Source organism: Fomitiporia mediterranea (assembly GCF_000271605.1).
Source record: "Fomitiporia mediterranea MF3/22 unplaced genomic scaffold FOMMEscaffold_5, whole genome shotgun sequence".
Classification (NCBI taxonomy): Eukaryota; Fungi; Basidiomycota; class Agaricomycetes; order Hymenochaetales; family Hymenochaetaceae; genus Fomitiporia; species Fomitiporia mediterranea.
The window spans coordinates 795,775-809,648 of record NW_006760390.1 but is presented as its reverse complement, the minus strand read 5'-3'; the positions used below and the strand labels follow the sequence as shown (position 1 = coordinate 809,648).

At 46.9% G+C, this 13,874-nt stretch overlaps 9 protein-coding genes across 9 annotated transcripts; 4 read left to right on the top strand and 5 right to left on the bottom strand.

Moving 5' to 3' along the window:
- Nucleotides 1–71: 71 nt before the first annotated feature.
- FOMMEDRAFT_105752 (NAD-binding protein) lies at nt 72–1,162 on the top strand (the record flags this gene model as incomplete). Its single annotated transcript, XM_007265204.1, has 4 exons — nt 72–133; nt 196–401; nt 463–613; nt 681–1,162. 4 exons carry the CDS (start codon nt 72–74, stop codon nt 1,084–1,086), a joined length of 825 nt encoding a protein of 274 aa, XP_007265266.1. The 3' UTR covers nt 1,087–1,162.
- Nucleotides 1,163–1,291: 129 nt separating this feature from the next.
- FOMMEDRAFT_154770 (GCN5-related N-acetyltransferase) lies at nt 1,292–1,891 on the top strand (the record flags this gene model as incomplete). The annotated part of the gene is made up of 1 exon (XM_007265203.1): nt 1,292–1,891. One exon carries the CDS (start codon nt 1,292–1,294, stop codon nt 1,889–1,891), a length of 600 nt encoding a protein of 199 aa, XP_007265265.1.
- A 594-nt stretch (nt 1,892–2,485) lies between these two features.
- On the bottom strand, nt 2,486–3,428 carry FOMMEDRAFT_133065 (uncharacterized protein; the record flags this gene model as incomplete). The annotated part of the gene is made up of 2 exons (XM_007265202.1): nt 2,486–2,781; nt 2,831–3,428. The coding sequence occupies 2 exons, from the start codon at nt 3,426–3,428 to the stop codon at nt 2,486–2,488; spliced, it is 894 nt and encodes a 297-aa protein (XP_007265264.1).
- A 145-nt stretch (nt 3,429–3,573) lies between these two features.
- FOMMEDRAFT_120801 (u3 small nucleolar RNA-associated protein 11) lies at nt 3,574–4,932 on the top strand. The gene is made up of 5 exons (XM_007265201.1): nt 3,574–3,811; nt 3,868–3,981; nt 4,033–4,249; nt 4,305–4,510; nt 4,564–4,932. Exons 1-5 carry the CDS (start codon nt 3,593–3,595, stop codon nt 4,846–4,848), a joined length of 1,041 nt encoding a protein of 346 aa, XP_007265263.1. The 5' UTR covers nt 3,574–3,592; the 3' UTR covers nt 4,849–4,932.
- A 44-nt stretch (nt 4,933–4,976) lies between these two features.
- FOMMEDRAFT_82732 (uncharacterized protein) lies at nt 4,977–6,982 on the top strand (the record flags this gene model as incomplete). Its single annotated transcript, XM_007265200.1, has 10 exons — nt 4,977–5,036; nt 5,104–5,168; nt 5,227–5,268; nt 5,334–5,409; nt 5,466–5,508; nt 5,564–5,994; nt 6,045–6,146; nt 6,207–6,287; nt 6,351–6,595; nt 6,649–6,982. The coding sequence occupies 10 exons, from the start codon at nt 4,977–4,979 to the stop codon at nt 6,980–6,982; spliced, it is 1,479 nt and encodes a 492-aa protein (XP_007265262.1).
- Nucleotides 6,983–7,184: 202 nt separating this feature from the next.
- On the bottom strand, nt 7,185–8,890 carry FOMMEDRAFT_83466 (DHS-like NAD/FAD-binding domain-containing protein; the record flags this gene model as incomplete). The annotated part of the gene is made up of 3 exons (XM_007265199.1): nt 7,185–8,143; nt 8,209–8,683; nt 8,747–8,890. The coding sequence occupies 3 exons, from the start codon at nt 8,888–8,890 to the stop codon at nt 7,185–7,187; spliced, it is 1,578 nt and encodes a 525-aa protein (XP_007265261.1).
- Nucleotides 8,891–9,591: 701 nt separating this feature from the next.
- FOMMEDRAFT_139842 (EF-hand) lies at nt 9,592–10,559 on the bottom strand (the record flags this gene model as incomplete). Its single annotated transcript, XM_007265198.1, has 4 exons — nt 9,592–9,692; nt 9,743–9,924; nt 9,998–10,281; nt 10,343–10,559. The coding sequence occupies 3 exons, from the start codon at nt 10,557–10,559 to the stop codon at nt 9,811–9,813; spliced, it is 615 nt and encodes a 204-aa protein (XP_007265260.1). The 3' UTR covers nt 9,592–9,692; nt 9,743–9,810.
- Nucleotides 10,560–10,823: 264 nt separating this feature from the next.
- FOMMEDRAFT_83825 (Ran GTPase activator) lies at nt 10,824–12,072 on the bottom strand (the record flags this gene model as incomplete). The annotated part of the gene is made up of 2 exons (XM_007265197.1): nt 10,824–11,825; nt 11,881–12,072. The coding sequence occupies 2 exons, from the start codon at nt 12,070–12,072 to the stop codon at nt 10,824–10,826; spliced, it is 1,194 nt and encodes a 397-aa protein (XP_007265259.1).
- Nucleotides 12,073–12,243: 171 nt separating this feature from the next.
- FOMMEDRAFT_145894 (seryl-tRNA synthetase) lies at nt 12,244–13,672 on the bottom strand (the record flags this gene model as incomplete). Its single annotated transcript, XM_007265196.1, has 3 exons — nt 12,244–12,684; nt 12,745–13,588; nt 13,615–13,672. 3 exons carry the CDS (start codon nt 13,670–13,672, stop codon nt 12,306–12,308), a joined length of 1,281 nt encoding a protein of 426 aa, XP_007265258.1. The 3' UTR covers nt 12,244–12,305.
- Between the last annotated feature and the right edge of the window lie 202 nt (nt 13,673–13,874).

Below are 13,874 nucleotides of genomic sequence, written 5' to 3'. Positions count from 1 at the left end.
ACGCACGATAAACACGTTTTCTTAAACAAAAGTGAAATATCACGCGAGACCTCTTCTCATCTAAAACTGCCATGTCATCTCCAAAAGTCGTTCTCATCAGCGGTTGTTCAAAAGGTGGAATTGGTTTTCATCTGTAAGCATTTACACTTTTCAGGCTTTATCATATTGGGAAATGACCTAATAACAAGATTTCAGTTGTGAAGAGTTTGCACAAAGAGGATGTATTGTTTATGCAACTGCTCGCCATGTTGAATCATTGGACGGATTCAGACATCAAAACATTCGACATCTTGAACTTGATGTAACGAGCGATGACAGTGTGCAGCGAGCTGTCGACAAAATCATTGTTGCCGAAGGACGGATAGACGTGCTTGTTAACAATGCTGGGGTCATTTGCATAGGTACGGTTATTCGATATAATGAGAGAGTGTCGCTAGTGGATATAATTTTTTATGTATTCAGGTCCCATTGTTGACGTCTCAGTTGAGCAAGTCAAGAAAACGTTTGACGCAAACGTCTTTGGTGCTCTACGTACAGCACGAACTGTGATGCCCTACATGGCATCACGCAAACAAGGGATCATTGTCAACGTCGGCTCAGTTGTTGGAGAAATGTATGTCCCTTCCATTCTATCTACAACTTATATATACAAATTCATATGCATTCCTCTCACTTGGTAGGTCCACACCATGGGCTGGCATTTATTGTGCTTCTAAAGCCGCTCTGCATTCTATCACAGAAGTCCTTCAGATGGAGTCCCAGCCGCTTGGTGTCTCCGTCGTTCTTCTCGTACCTGGGTCTGTCAAATCCAACCTAGCAGACAACCACGCGAAGATCTTCGATCTTCCTCCTTCATCCCTATACCGCTCATTTTTAGATCAAATTATCCGAAGGATGCATTCAAGCCAAGGCCCGAATTCGATGCCAACGAGTGTATTTGCGAAGAAAGCTGTTTCACGAATTTTGAATAAAAGCGGACCTCCGAGGTATTTGGCTCTGGGTGGGTATGTTACAGTAATGAAGATTTTGCAGTGGCTTCCGAGAGGATTAGCACTTTGGTTAATATGGAGGGCCCTTTCAGCATAACAGTATTCTCTTTTATATTGAACCATATAGACATGTTGCACAACTAGTAGATTTATGTCAATCCTAATATCTATTTACCCCTGATAAAATAGGGATTTAAGCTTCAGTGCCGATCTATCTACAACATAAGTAAGGATCACGTCGAGTCATTAAAAGTGCTCAATTAAATTTAGAATATCAAGCACCTTCATTCAGATACTCCATCATGGCAGGCGATGAAGCACCCGTACCTGCATATACCATCCGAGCTGCCGAAGAGCATGATCTACTAGGAATTATGGGAATATACAACGAGCAAATCGAGAACAGCACTGCGATTGCATTGGACGAACCCTTCGATCTCGAGAACCGGCGTGCATGGATGCGCGGACTCAAAGCAGCAGGATTCCCGATGTTCGTTGCCGTACCCTCCAATTTGCCGGTTACACAAGGAAGGAATTTCGACGACACTTCGGTGAAAGCAGGATCGACTGTACTTGGCTTCGCGTACTACGGTTCCTTTCGCTCACGCTGGGGATATCGGTTTTCCGTCGAGGAAGGACTCTACACACACAAATCCGCACGTGGAACGGGAATCGGCTCAGCACTCATGACGACCCTGCTCGATCATGCAAAGAAGGCAGGAAATGTTCATGTCCTCGTTGCAACTATCACAGCAGACAACGTTGGTTCGATACGCTTTCATGAGAGGTTTGGATTCGAGATTGGAGGAACGTTGAAAGAGGTTGTGTATAAGTTTGGAAAGTGGCAGGATGTGGTGTTCATGCAATTAATCGTACAATCAGAATCCCCTGAGGATAAATAGATTACAGGGCCTCTTGCTATATCGAACACTCTGCAAGTAGAAATCGATATTTATAGATGGGTATCTACAGTGACCCAGCCTTGTAGTTAGTTGGTCGCGGTGGTATTGACTATGATTCAAAGGTATAAGTGGCCCAAAGATACTCAAGCACATTTTCCTGCCTCTCTGACGATTGGCAGAGTTGATTTCTTTGATAGCGTAGAGCCTTAAGCGTTCAAACGTTTACAATCTGTGCTACAATGTAATCCATCATCACATCTACGCCGTTATGTGCTGTTCAAGTGAAAAGATCAGTCATTTCTCCATCAGTACTTGAATGAAACCAAGACACAGTAACCTACCGTATAGGCACGTGATGGTATTTTTGTATATGTCGATGACTTTGTACAGTGCCGCAGCGCCGAACAGATCTGCTTCCAAAGTACTCCAGCAAATCGGCCAATTGTAGAAGCTTGGCGCTCGTCAATAAGATTCAGATAGGGATAGCAGCCACAGAGTATCAAGGCTCCTATCGTCCTTGATTGAGGCTCTGAAGCAAGGCAAAGAATGGCATTTAGCCTGTTGCATGTTTATTCGAAATTGAGGAGGCAATACCTAGCTGTTGAAAATTCTTGAATGCTGCAAATCGTGTCGAGCTGCAAGGATTTCTCCAAGAGGCCAAGTTGTAGCAGCACATCGCAAGTTATTAATGACTTCGCCGTCTTCTCCCCCATCAGATGGCTGTAGCCCCGATCTCAAATCCTGGCAAGTTTTCATCTGTTTCTCAACAAGGTCCTTGACTACATGGAGAAGAATCTGCTGTGCGGCATATGGTCCCAGAGAATTGAGGCGAATTGCCGCTGAGAGGAGTGAACGAGCTTGGAGGAATAGGTGAAGGTATTGTGACCTTTCTAGACGATCTCAGCATCAGTATGGCTAGAAGTAAAATATAGTACCTACCAAGACTCAACCCTAGGGCAGCTGTTAGTATGCCCCAGCATATAGGGAGGTGCCCTTCTGCATCTTCCCTGCGAACTCTGAGCTTATAATCAGCTACTAGGTGAAGGATGCTGTCTTCCTGAATGCTCGTCATTTCTGACTTGCTATCGGATGGAATGAACTGAGGTTTCGTAAGACCTTTCGAAAAGAGGGTGAGCAGTGCTACACCCTGCGCTTTTGAAGCCCTTCGTGTGACAGTGTTGAGAGTCATCGAGTGATACAGGTCATCGAGCGATGTCAAACGGCGTAAAATAAGTTCGTGGGCATCACGGCTGTTCCCAGGTCCAAGCTGCTCGCGATAGCTCGCAATGGCTATATGCGCATCAGAAACGAAAGGAAGTGCACTATGAGCATAAGAGCCTAAATTATCCTCTACGAAATTTATTATTGCTTGGTTTGTGCGTGCAGCAGAAGATGATGTGTCGGAATTTGATAAGGTGTTCCCGAAGAAACCATGTTTGAGATACGATTCTAGTCCTGAGGATGCTACGAAGGATCCTGTCGGTAGGTTTCCATCCGCAAGGAGTAGCATAATATATGATTCAGTTGCCTCGTCCATGATGCAGATGTTTGAGTTACAATTGAGATTGAACGAGTAAGCAAAACCGAAAGTAAGTTCGTTGATCTTCCCGCCACGTGACGCAGCTTGTAATTTTTGCTTCCAGCGCTCGCTTGAACACAAACAACTTAGCGCAGCTTCGGTCCCGCTGTACACGTTTGAAAATGTCCTCCCTCCGCAACTCTCTACACAGACGTAATCACAAAGAGCGTTCTCAAGTTTCTAGCCGTGCTAGGTTTGGTCTTCTCGAAAAGCACAAAGATTATGTCTTACGGGCACGAGACTACCACTCCAAACAGGACCGAATCAAGAGGCTGCAACAGAAGGCAGCCGAAAGAAATAAGGATGAGTTCTACTTTGGAATGAATAGACAGAGGACTCAGGTATGTATATGTTATTCGCATTTTATTGTACAATTATCCTTATTTTCGTTTGTTAGGGTGGAGTGCATGTGCAAGATAGAGGAAACACGGCATTACCGACGGACTTCATAAAGATATTGAAGACGCAGGACGAGAATTATATACGGACTATGCGTGCTGCAGGTCTCAAGGTAATCCCACAAATTGAGCTCGTCGCGTCTACCGCTGAACCGTGACATCAGAAAATCGAGAAATTGAAAGCACAGCTCACAGAATTGGCAGACCTTATTGCTCCATACTTGACGAGTGAAAAGGGAGCAGAAGAAGAGAGCGATGGGCTTGATGAGGAAGAACTGGATGTCCTTAGACAGGCAGGCATCATCAAGGCACCCAAGTCACGAAGACAAACAGCGAAGCGATCCTCAAAGCACATCATCTTCGTTGAAAATGTTGATGAGGGTGCGTTTTTATTATTGTTGTTATTTTGTCGTATCACTAACATCTGCCAACGTAGCTCAGCGCTATGTGAATCGGCAGACATCCTCGAGCAAAGCAAGAACAGATACTCTACCGAAAGACACAGATGAGGAGAATGACACGGTAGATCTAGGTTGGAGGGATCCGGTGAAATCGAAAAGGAATCGAAAAGGAGATTCAAAAATGGACATTGATGAAGAGGAAGACACTGCGTTAGTCTCAGAGAGGCGGGAGGCTGCAAAGGCGTGTATTGAATTTATTCTCAAGTGATTCATCTAAATTAATGGACCCCACAGAAGCATCGTACACGGTTACTGAAAGAACTGTCGGCACGACTAACACGAGATACACAATTACGGTATGCCGAACGGGAGTTGACTATGCAACGTGCGTTGATGGGAAAAGGTGGCAGTCTGAAGCTACGCGGTGTGGAGAAGGTGGAGGGTGAGGACGAGGATAATGGACTGAACGAGGATGAGCTGGATTCTATGAGAATTAAGAGGTCCGAGAAGATGTCTGCAAAGAAAGAGCAGGCATACAAGCCTCGGGTGTACCGCTGGAGACTGGAGAGAAAAAAGTAGCTAGTCCTTAATTAAGGCCAATATTACGGCTGACGTCATCATGGCTACGCTGCTGCGTGTGGTTGCATGTACTGCCGCACTAGCACTTTCCCCCAGCCCCCACATAGTTCCTCTCTTGCTCTTACCCCATGGCCGCTCTAAGTCTCACCAAACAAGCCCTTTCTGTCCTCGGGCGCGAGAAACCCCACGTATGTTAAGTTACCCTTCGAAGGGCTGTACGAGGCAAATAGATAACATCAATCATTTGATTTCCAGTCGTCAATCACAGATCTCGTCGAGATATTGACTTCGCCAAACTATGAGGATGAGGCATATGATGGGTTTGGCTCTTCGAGTTCCCTGGTTGTTCGTGATGTTGAGTGATTATGTCCGCCGCAGCATTCCTGAACTGGTGGAGTCCATCAATCTGCAGCCAACTGGGTAGGTGGACTTGCTTTTCCGCGTCTATAGCCGCTAAACAGGCTCTTTGCATGCATTTTTCATAGACCTGCCGAAGCATCGCGCGCTATCCGGAAGAAGCTGAAGCACGGTGATTCGCACAGACAATACAGAGCTCTAGTTGTAAGTCCGCCTATATGCGCGTTCTCGCATGTCGATGCCCATAGAATACTGTACAGCTATTGAAAGCGACCGTAGAGAACGGTGGTCAGAGGTTCCAAAGTACGTATCATATCACATATCAACATATCCAATCTATGTACTCATTATTATGTAGCAACCTTCGCGGATGGTCAACTCACGGATGCTATCAAAAACCTCGTGGCTGACCCCGGTACGGATCCAAAGGTCAAGCGGAAACTGATCAGCGTGCTCGGGTCGTGGCACAGACAATTTGAAGGGACTCCGAGCATGTCCCTAGTTGCCAACCTCTACAAATCTGTTCCGCATGCTGCTCCGGCTAAGGCAACGATGTACCTTGGAGTGCCTGTTGAGAGCGACTACGAGAGGCGTAAACGTGAAGAACGTGAAGCCAAGGAGGAAGCGAAAAGAAAGGCAAAGGAGGAGAAACGAAGGAAAGAAGAGGAAGCTCGGCAACGAAAGAGGAGACAACGTGAACCTTTTGTTTTCGAGAAGGAAAAGCCGCAGATTCTTCAAGCCATCGCGGAGACCTCTCAAGCATCAAACAACCTGGTCAACGCCTTGACAGTGAGTGGCAATTTTCGTTGTGCATACGAGCTCCACTGAATAGGACATAGCTTGTGAATACGGAGCACGAAAGTGTGCAAGATAACGCAAAAGTGCAGGAATGCCTTGAGATGGCTAAATTAGCCCGGAAACGAGTCGTTCGGTACATTCAGGTATGTTATTGCCCGGCGCATATAACTCGAATATCAATTTCAAATTTTTTACTCGTCTAGCTTGTCGAAAATGAAGAGCTTATTGGAACGTTGCTCGAGACTAACGAACGAGTAATCGCCGCTCTACAAATGTATGATAAGGTGACCCAACCAACGATTTAGGGCTTTTGACAAGCTGATTGATATCGGACCCCGTCTCACCAGCTAATAAAGCCAGTTATGACCGAGCAAGACGTAGAGGAAATGCAGCAGCATATGGCGGCTGCGAAGATAACGGACGCTGGAGAGCTGAGCAAGTTGCAAGACAAACAGCGTGCGGCTATCGCTCGGCAAGTTAATCGTGATAGAGAGCGGGAACGTAGTGGTGCAGCGTACGAATCACCTCCTAGTTCTGCTGGCCTCCATCCGGATTTACAGGAACTGAGCTTCGGCGGTATAGATACACATGCGTAAGCATCCGAGCTCTCTGAATTCTGTAAATTCGATTGAGCATGTGTTTTAGGGACTTGCCACCACCTATACGGCCAGATGCACACGGTTCAGATGATGAAGACTTCGATGCGCGAGGCTCGCTCTCTGATTTCAGCGACTACGACTCCTCCAACGAAGAAACACACAGACGCGCTGCCACAGCGCCCTCTTCGAAACAAATAACAGGCACTTCTTACAGAGCATCATCGTCCAGGCACTATCCCACAGGCTCTGATGTCGAAACTGATGTGCGAGAGGATCCACGTCAAGGATTGACACAAGAAGACCCGTTTGCGGATCCGTTCGGAGACCAGCAGGAGGTACCAACACCCGGAATAACACATAGAAAACAGATGGACTGGTAGGACAGCACTGTAAGTCCCTACATTCCTGGATGGAGAATGCAAATGCCTTCAATATTGTACAATACTTGTAAGTTCTTGGTTTGTAAAGTGTACACGAGGAAAATGATGAGGAAGCGAAAATATGTACGACAAAGTCCCATTGCCCGGTGCTATGTGTCCCAAATTATATATGCACTGGCGAGAGACGGAGAATAAAAATATATCATAAACGAAGAAGACCGAATAAGGAAGAAACGTCACGAGAAGACAGGGTCAACGAGGGGTTCTCTATGTTCGCGCCCAGGTTTCCGCTTCGCTTGTGCAAGAATCTCGACAACTGGTACACGGATGTCTTGATTCGCACATCGGCTTTCGAAGAGTAAGCCCCTTTCGTCAGCCGGGACTGTATTCCTTTCACCCGAAGAGTTGCAATTCTTTTTCTTTGATGGACTGCACTCTTGTTTCGAGTAATGCGATGTTCCACAAGGCCGCTTAGTAGGTGACGATGGCGGATGGCCCGTCGGCAGGACAGAAGACGGCTTGTCCAATTTCGAAAGTGTAGGAGGTGGGATAGGCGGTATATTCTCCCTTCCAGTCTTGCCCCCTGAAGAAATCGATCATCAGCTTGATTGTATTGTGGCGTATGCGATAAGTCCGAACCTTTCGACGCCTTCGAAGTCTTCGTATGTGCATTTTCTTTAGAAGCCTTGAAAAGCTCCTTTCCCGGTCCGTTGTCCAGAGTCGTCTGAACTTCCCAGTCCGTAGGACGCATTCTTTTCCAGTCTTCGAGAACACGCTCTACCCAGTTATCTGTCTCTCCTTCAACGTGGTAATCAATGATTCCATCCCACTCGCTTGCGGGAGCAGTCTTATTAACAAAGATGACTTTACCCTTCCATGCATTTTTGGTGGCTGTCGGTTTTGGAGAAACGGCAACGCAAGGCGGATTAGAAGGTGCGGCAGCGTGTACGACTTTTGCAAATTCCTTGACAAGCTTCTTGAGGCCATGCACTTTGAGTGAGGTGCCCATAATGATCAGAAGATCTGGCTTGCGAGATAGGTCCCCAGATTGTATGCATCCGATATCATCTCCAAGAGGATGTGGTTCATCGTATAAAACGATTCCAGGTCGTAATTTGCCTATTTTCAACGCGCGGGCTGACCGCGCAACGCGAGCCTCCGCTAATTTTAATTTTAGATATTAGTTCCTTGCTGTTAAGTGGCTCATTAAGATGCAATTTACTTACAGCGAGAGACACAGTCGGGACAATCAGGAGCGGTTCCCTCGAGGAATGCATGCATGTGTTCTTCTGTGAATATGAGCTCGGTTGAGCAGAGTGTACAGCGAACTCGGCGGATGTCCCCATGCAATTGAACGTTTTTGACGTCTTTCAAATTCAGTCTGGCTTTCCCCTTTGCATTGCTTCTTGCTTCGTCGCTTGAGCTGCCAACAAGTCCCGCTCTTTCTTCAAGGCCGTCAATATTTTGGGTATAAGAACGGAGGAGTTTGCCTTTAGTATCAAGTGTTTTAATGAAATGGTGAGTTGGAGAAGGCGAAACGATGTCTGTCGACTGCTTGAGCTTTGAAATGAAGGTATAGAAGACCGACGTCGTCGTTGGATCGCGAAAAAGGGATGCGTCAAACAGATCCCGGCCTTTGAGTACGACGTCCGGATATTGTTGTTTCACAAGGTTGTACAATCCGTCAGAAGATCGGAAATCCTAGTAAAAGCAAAATAAATTCAGCTATGGATGTCTCATCTTCTTGGTGTGGCGTCAACTGACTGGGATGCCACAGGAGCAAGATATACCAGCCCCGGTTACGACGACGATTTTCTTGCTCTTCGCCACGCCGAGAGATAGGTTTGAAAGTGTGCGGCGGAGTGTTGGATCTAACGACGAGCTTTCAAGGGGTAGAGTAGCGATCATTGTGGAATTGTTGGGGAGAGAAGGGGAGGGGAGAGAGGGGGAATGGGAGAGAGTGATTGAAATCGAACAGGATCGGCGTGCCGCCTGGTTGGTTGGCCCGTGAGTTGGAATTGAACGACCACAACCAACTGGCTGTGGGAAGTAAACACCATACGTAATAGACGCGGGTCGCGGTCATGTGAACCTTATCTCGCTGCTTCTCGCACCGCTCGCGATCACTTTGATAAAAACATCTAATCAATACAACACTACACGATGATGGCTGAGTTCCTGCAGCAGTTCACACTTTGCGTGTTCAAGTCCAGTAGTGCATGAATTTTATAAGAAAGCTACAGAGTATATCATCTGCGGCTACCTTGGGCGGCAACTAGATAGTTCGGTTTGTGCAATATCATTCAAGCATCCGAAACAACCGCGCATTACAGTACTGTGTAGTTCCCAATAGGCAGTGCATCAGATCGGTATCATAGCCATTTCTCCAAACACGTCGTGACGTCAACGCCATTATTACCACCCTTGGTTAGGATTACCGCCGGGACCTCAAACCTGAACATCCGATCATGGCGTAGAATCAACTCAGATATCGCATCCACAGCAATGCTTGAGCATCTTCAAAACGCATACTCACTGCAACCAGGGTGACACACAGGAAAGAAACAGTAGTTCTTAGCTGAGCTGGATAGCTTAAAAACGTTATGCATTCGGTTTTAAATAAACAGGAATGTTCCAGCTTATTCATAAGGGTTCAAATGTGATCTTAAAAGAATCATTCGTACATGACAACGACACAACAATGTCGGGTCTATCACGAGAGTTAGACTTGCCTGGAAAGCGGGAAGATAGGGTGCTTACATATACCCAGCAGAAATACACAAGTGCGGCTGACTCGTTAATAACAAAAATACATTGGTACTGCGGCATTATCGGGCATCACCCTCCTCGGTCTCATCATTAACGCGAACCACCTTTACCCACTCCCTATATTTGAAATTCCCTTGTCGATCGGTAAAAGGACCTTTAAACAATCGGTCAATCTACGATAAAAAGAAGCCGGATTCAGTACAAACGAACAAATCTCTCAAAATAGTAGAAATATAAACACGTTACCTCTTCTTCACTCATATGTTCCCCAAAATCTGCAAGCCACTTCCTCATCTCATCCACTTTGACAGTCCCCGAATCGTTCTCGTCAAAGCATTCAAATGCCTCGACGAGTTCTGCTTCGGCATCAAACTCGAAGAGCCGTTCGCCCATCATTGTGAGGAACATAGGGAAGTTTACCCCTCTATCTGGCATGTCGTCATCATCTACTGCTCCAGATACAGACCTGAAGTGAGCACCAGGACGTGCACTAAGGAGGCTGTCGAGCATCTTGGGCGTTGGAGTTAGGCCTATTTAAAAGTTATGCTCCGTCAACAAGCAGCAAAGAACGTAATGGAGATTATCACTTGCCCAAGTTAGTAAACACGGCTTTGAGGTCTTTCTCACTAACTATCCCGTCCCCATCCTGGTCAATGAGCGAAAATGCTTCTTTGAACTGTTGAATCTGAGGAGCCTGGAAAAGCTGGAAAGCCCCTGACGGCTCTCGTCTGGCTCGTGACTTTTGTGCTCTCGTCATTCCCGGAGGAGTCGCATCGGGGGCTAGAGTTGACGGGTATCGAGGAGCCATGCCAGTACGTGTAAAATCGGGCCAACGTTTCTGAGAGATAGTTCCAGTTTATGAAGGAGGATGGTGTATGGATAGAACTGACAGACGTTGTGGACGTATGCTTCAACGCGGTCACGTGCAGATCATGTCCCTAATTATAAATTATTCTAGGACGGAATCGTATTGCACAACACATGTTAAATGTTATTGATTATACACCGTCTAAATGACGACACCCATCTACAAAACCCCCGTATGCGTATATACAAATAATAGTGGTACATATCATGCTTTAACTTCAAGAGAAGTATTCGCCATGAGCTCAGCCAGTTCCTCCGCTTCCTTGTCATCCTTGACGACAGGCTCTTTCTTTTCTTCTTGCTCCTCTTCCTCTTCCGCCTCCTTCGCTTCTTCTTCATTTTCTTCATCCTCCTCAAACTCTTCCATCTCGTCAAGTTCATCCAAAGCGTCCTCGTGCCCGTGAACAGCGAGCGCAGCCTTGATATCTTGAATGCACTGGTCCTCGGGATCCGCACGGTTTGCGTTGAGCTCCAATAACGTTATCTCGGAACCATGATCATGTATTGCCTTAGCCAAAATGCTCAGCGATCGATGGTCGAGCTCGCCCAATTGAAGCTTGAGTGTTTCGAGTTTCGGATTTGATCCGTTGCGCAAAGCCAGAGCTAATGCAATCCCAGCCCGTCCACCAAGTAAACACTCCGACAAGTTCAGCGTCTTCAACTCAGGCCACGATGCTAGCGCTTTGGCAAGTGCACGAGTTCCCGCTCCTTTCGCACAGTTATCCTGAAGGTCCAGGCTCTCCAATCTCGAGTTGGCAGCTAATCCCCGTGCCAGAGCCGCGATACCATCCATGCGAATCCCATTTTGCGGCATCCTGACGTCGACGAAATTCCCATGTGCAGCAAATGCCTTTGCGAACAACAATGCCGATTCATCTTGAAGTCTGTTTCGACCGCAAATGATGGTCCGTAGGTTGGATGCTTTCCCTTCCGCCTTACTGAGTCTAGCAGATTCGAGTAGGGCATTGGCGATGATTCCTCCACCCGATGGACCGAGACCGTTGTTATTGAGTTTTAAGATTTGGAAAGTCCGATTTTGCGTGAGGAAGGGTACGATGGGGTCTGAGGAGCGTCCACCAAATGCATTGTCGCTCAAATCCAGTTCGATGAGGGAGGTGAGGTCTTTAAGGGAGTTACAGATCGCAGCTAGAGCTTGTGGGATCTCGGTGATCAGCCGTCCAGTGAAGACATCAGCGAAGTCTGCGATCTTGAAGGACAAATATCGGTCGTGTGCACCGCTAGCACGCAGCATATACACGCACCTTCAAAGATTTCAGCCCAGAAAGGACCTCTGCTAACGCTTCGCTAGCTTCCACACCCAATGTATTACCACCAAAGTGAACCTCCTCCACATCCTTCATTTCTCGCAATTTTTTGAGATGGGGTTCGATATCAGCTCGAGTGTTGAGCTTCAGTCCTTTGCCATGGATAGAAAATGAGCGAGGATTAGACATCGTTGGTATCGTCAGAGTTCGTATAAGTTCGTGTTGGTGAGGGTATAAGAGCAGGGAGGAGACAGATGTGACTGGGCCGGTGCGTTTGTCTATGTACAAGCCACAGTCAAAGTTTGTTCACTAACAGATCGAAGCGTGGCGCTTACGTAAAATTGGAAATTAGGTGGAAAAGTGGTGATTTTATACTCATAAAATTATTGAACATTACTTTTCATGTTATCTACGCTACCAGATTAGTACCATTCCATTCGTATCCCATCTGTAGACCCTATCCAGAAAGGTTTCAAAGCGGAAGGAAGATCAAGACCGACTACTTTTCCGTCCTCGTCGAACCGTGCGCCATTCTCCAAGATCGCGACAATAAGCCGAGGGATAGCAGCTGCCGTCCCGTTTAAAGTATGGGAAAAAGGTATAGGAGCAGTTCCTTGGGGTGGGTCTGCTGGTGACGATGAGCTGCGTTTATACCGAATGTGTAATCGTCGAGCTTGGTAGTCTGTACAATTCGAGGTGGAAGATATCTCGCCCCAGTTGCCCCTCCCAGGCATCCACGCTTCGATGTCAAATTTCCTATAAGCACTTGCACCGAGTTCTTCCGTTGGCATATCAAGTATGCTATATGGGGCACGATATGAATACATGATGAATAGAATATAACTGAAGTTTGTCACTTACCGCAAAGGTAATCCAAGACCGCTAAAGATATCAACTTGTAGGTCGACCATCTCCTTCATCACATCTTCACTGCTTTCTTGAGCACAAACTGCGAATAGCTCGAGCTTTGAGAACTGATGAACGCGAAACAATCCTCGCGTGTCAGCACCTCGTGCTCCAGCCTCTGATCGGAACGCTCGGCCCAGGCCTACGACTTTTAACGGAAGCTCTTCCTCCTGGTAGACTGAGTTTGCAAAGAGGCCACCGAGGGGAATCTCTGCCGTCCCACTTAACACTAGTTCTGGTTGAGCTGGGTTTGTGTTCTGCAGATGGTACATCTGGTGAACGGGAGGGTCACCCTGGTCCCTTGGCTGAAAACCGCACCTCATGGCTACGTCAGCCTTCACGACATCCGGTGTTGTCACAGGTTTGAAACCCCGCGCAACGGCTTTTGAAAGAGCATACTGAGTTAGAGCCATTTCAAGTAATGCGCCTTCGTTCAGTAGGTAATACCAGGAAGAGCCCGTGACGGTTGCTGCTTGCTCCAGGTCAAAAAGATCGAGAGCCTTGCCTACGGAGACGTGGTCTCGTTTAAGATTTGAATCAATAGGCTTAGGGCCGTGCGTAGCAACAATATTTGCAGCTTCTTCAGGCCCTATTGGAACATCCGGATGCGTATCATTGGGAATAGTGAGAGCCAACGAGTATAATTTATCGTCGATCTCGGAGAGCTGTTGTTCCAAAGACGAGATTTCCTCCTTGAGGGACTTCGCCTCTTGTTTTGCAACCTCCTTCGCTTCACCATTGCTATTGCGAATTTTATCGCCAATAGTTGAACGCGAATGACGTTTTGCATTCAAAGCAGCTGAAAGGTCCTTGTGTTCTTCGTACAGGCGAGCAATAGATTGTACCGCACCGACAGGAATAGGAGACTTTCTGTTGAACGCATTGTGTGACTTAAACAACGCATTTTCTGAGATGCCACGATAATCAAGACGCGGCTTGGGAAGGCCAGACGAGACGGTAACTCGCGGTTGGTCTTTTGCAAGTGCTATCGTGGAGGCACCGAAGAAGCGTTCCTAACTTGTATTCATAAACACTGCAAAGTTAAACGAAAACAACAAATTTGCTTACTGTCACTCTGAAGGGGT

Coding starts and splice junctions, on each gene's coding strand:
- FOMMEDRAFT_120801 (XM_007265201.1), top strand. CDS start 3,593: ATGTCCTCCCTCCGCAACTCTCTACACAGACGTAATCACAAAGAGCGT. Junction 3,812..3,867: donor TGAATAGACAGAGGACTCAG/GTATGTATATGT, acceptor TTCGTTTGTTAG/GGTGGAGTGCATGTGCAAGA. Junction 3,982..4,032: donor TGCGTGCTGCAGGTCTCAAG/GTAATCCCACAA, acceptor CCGTGACATCAG/AAAATCGAGAAATTGAAAGC.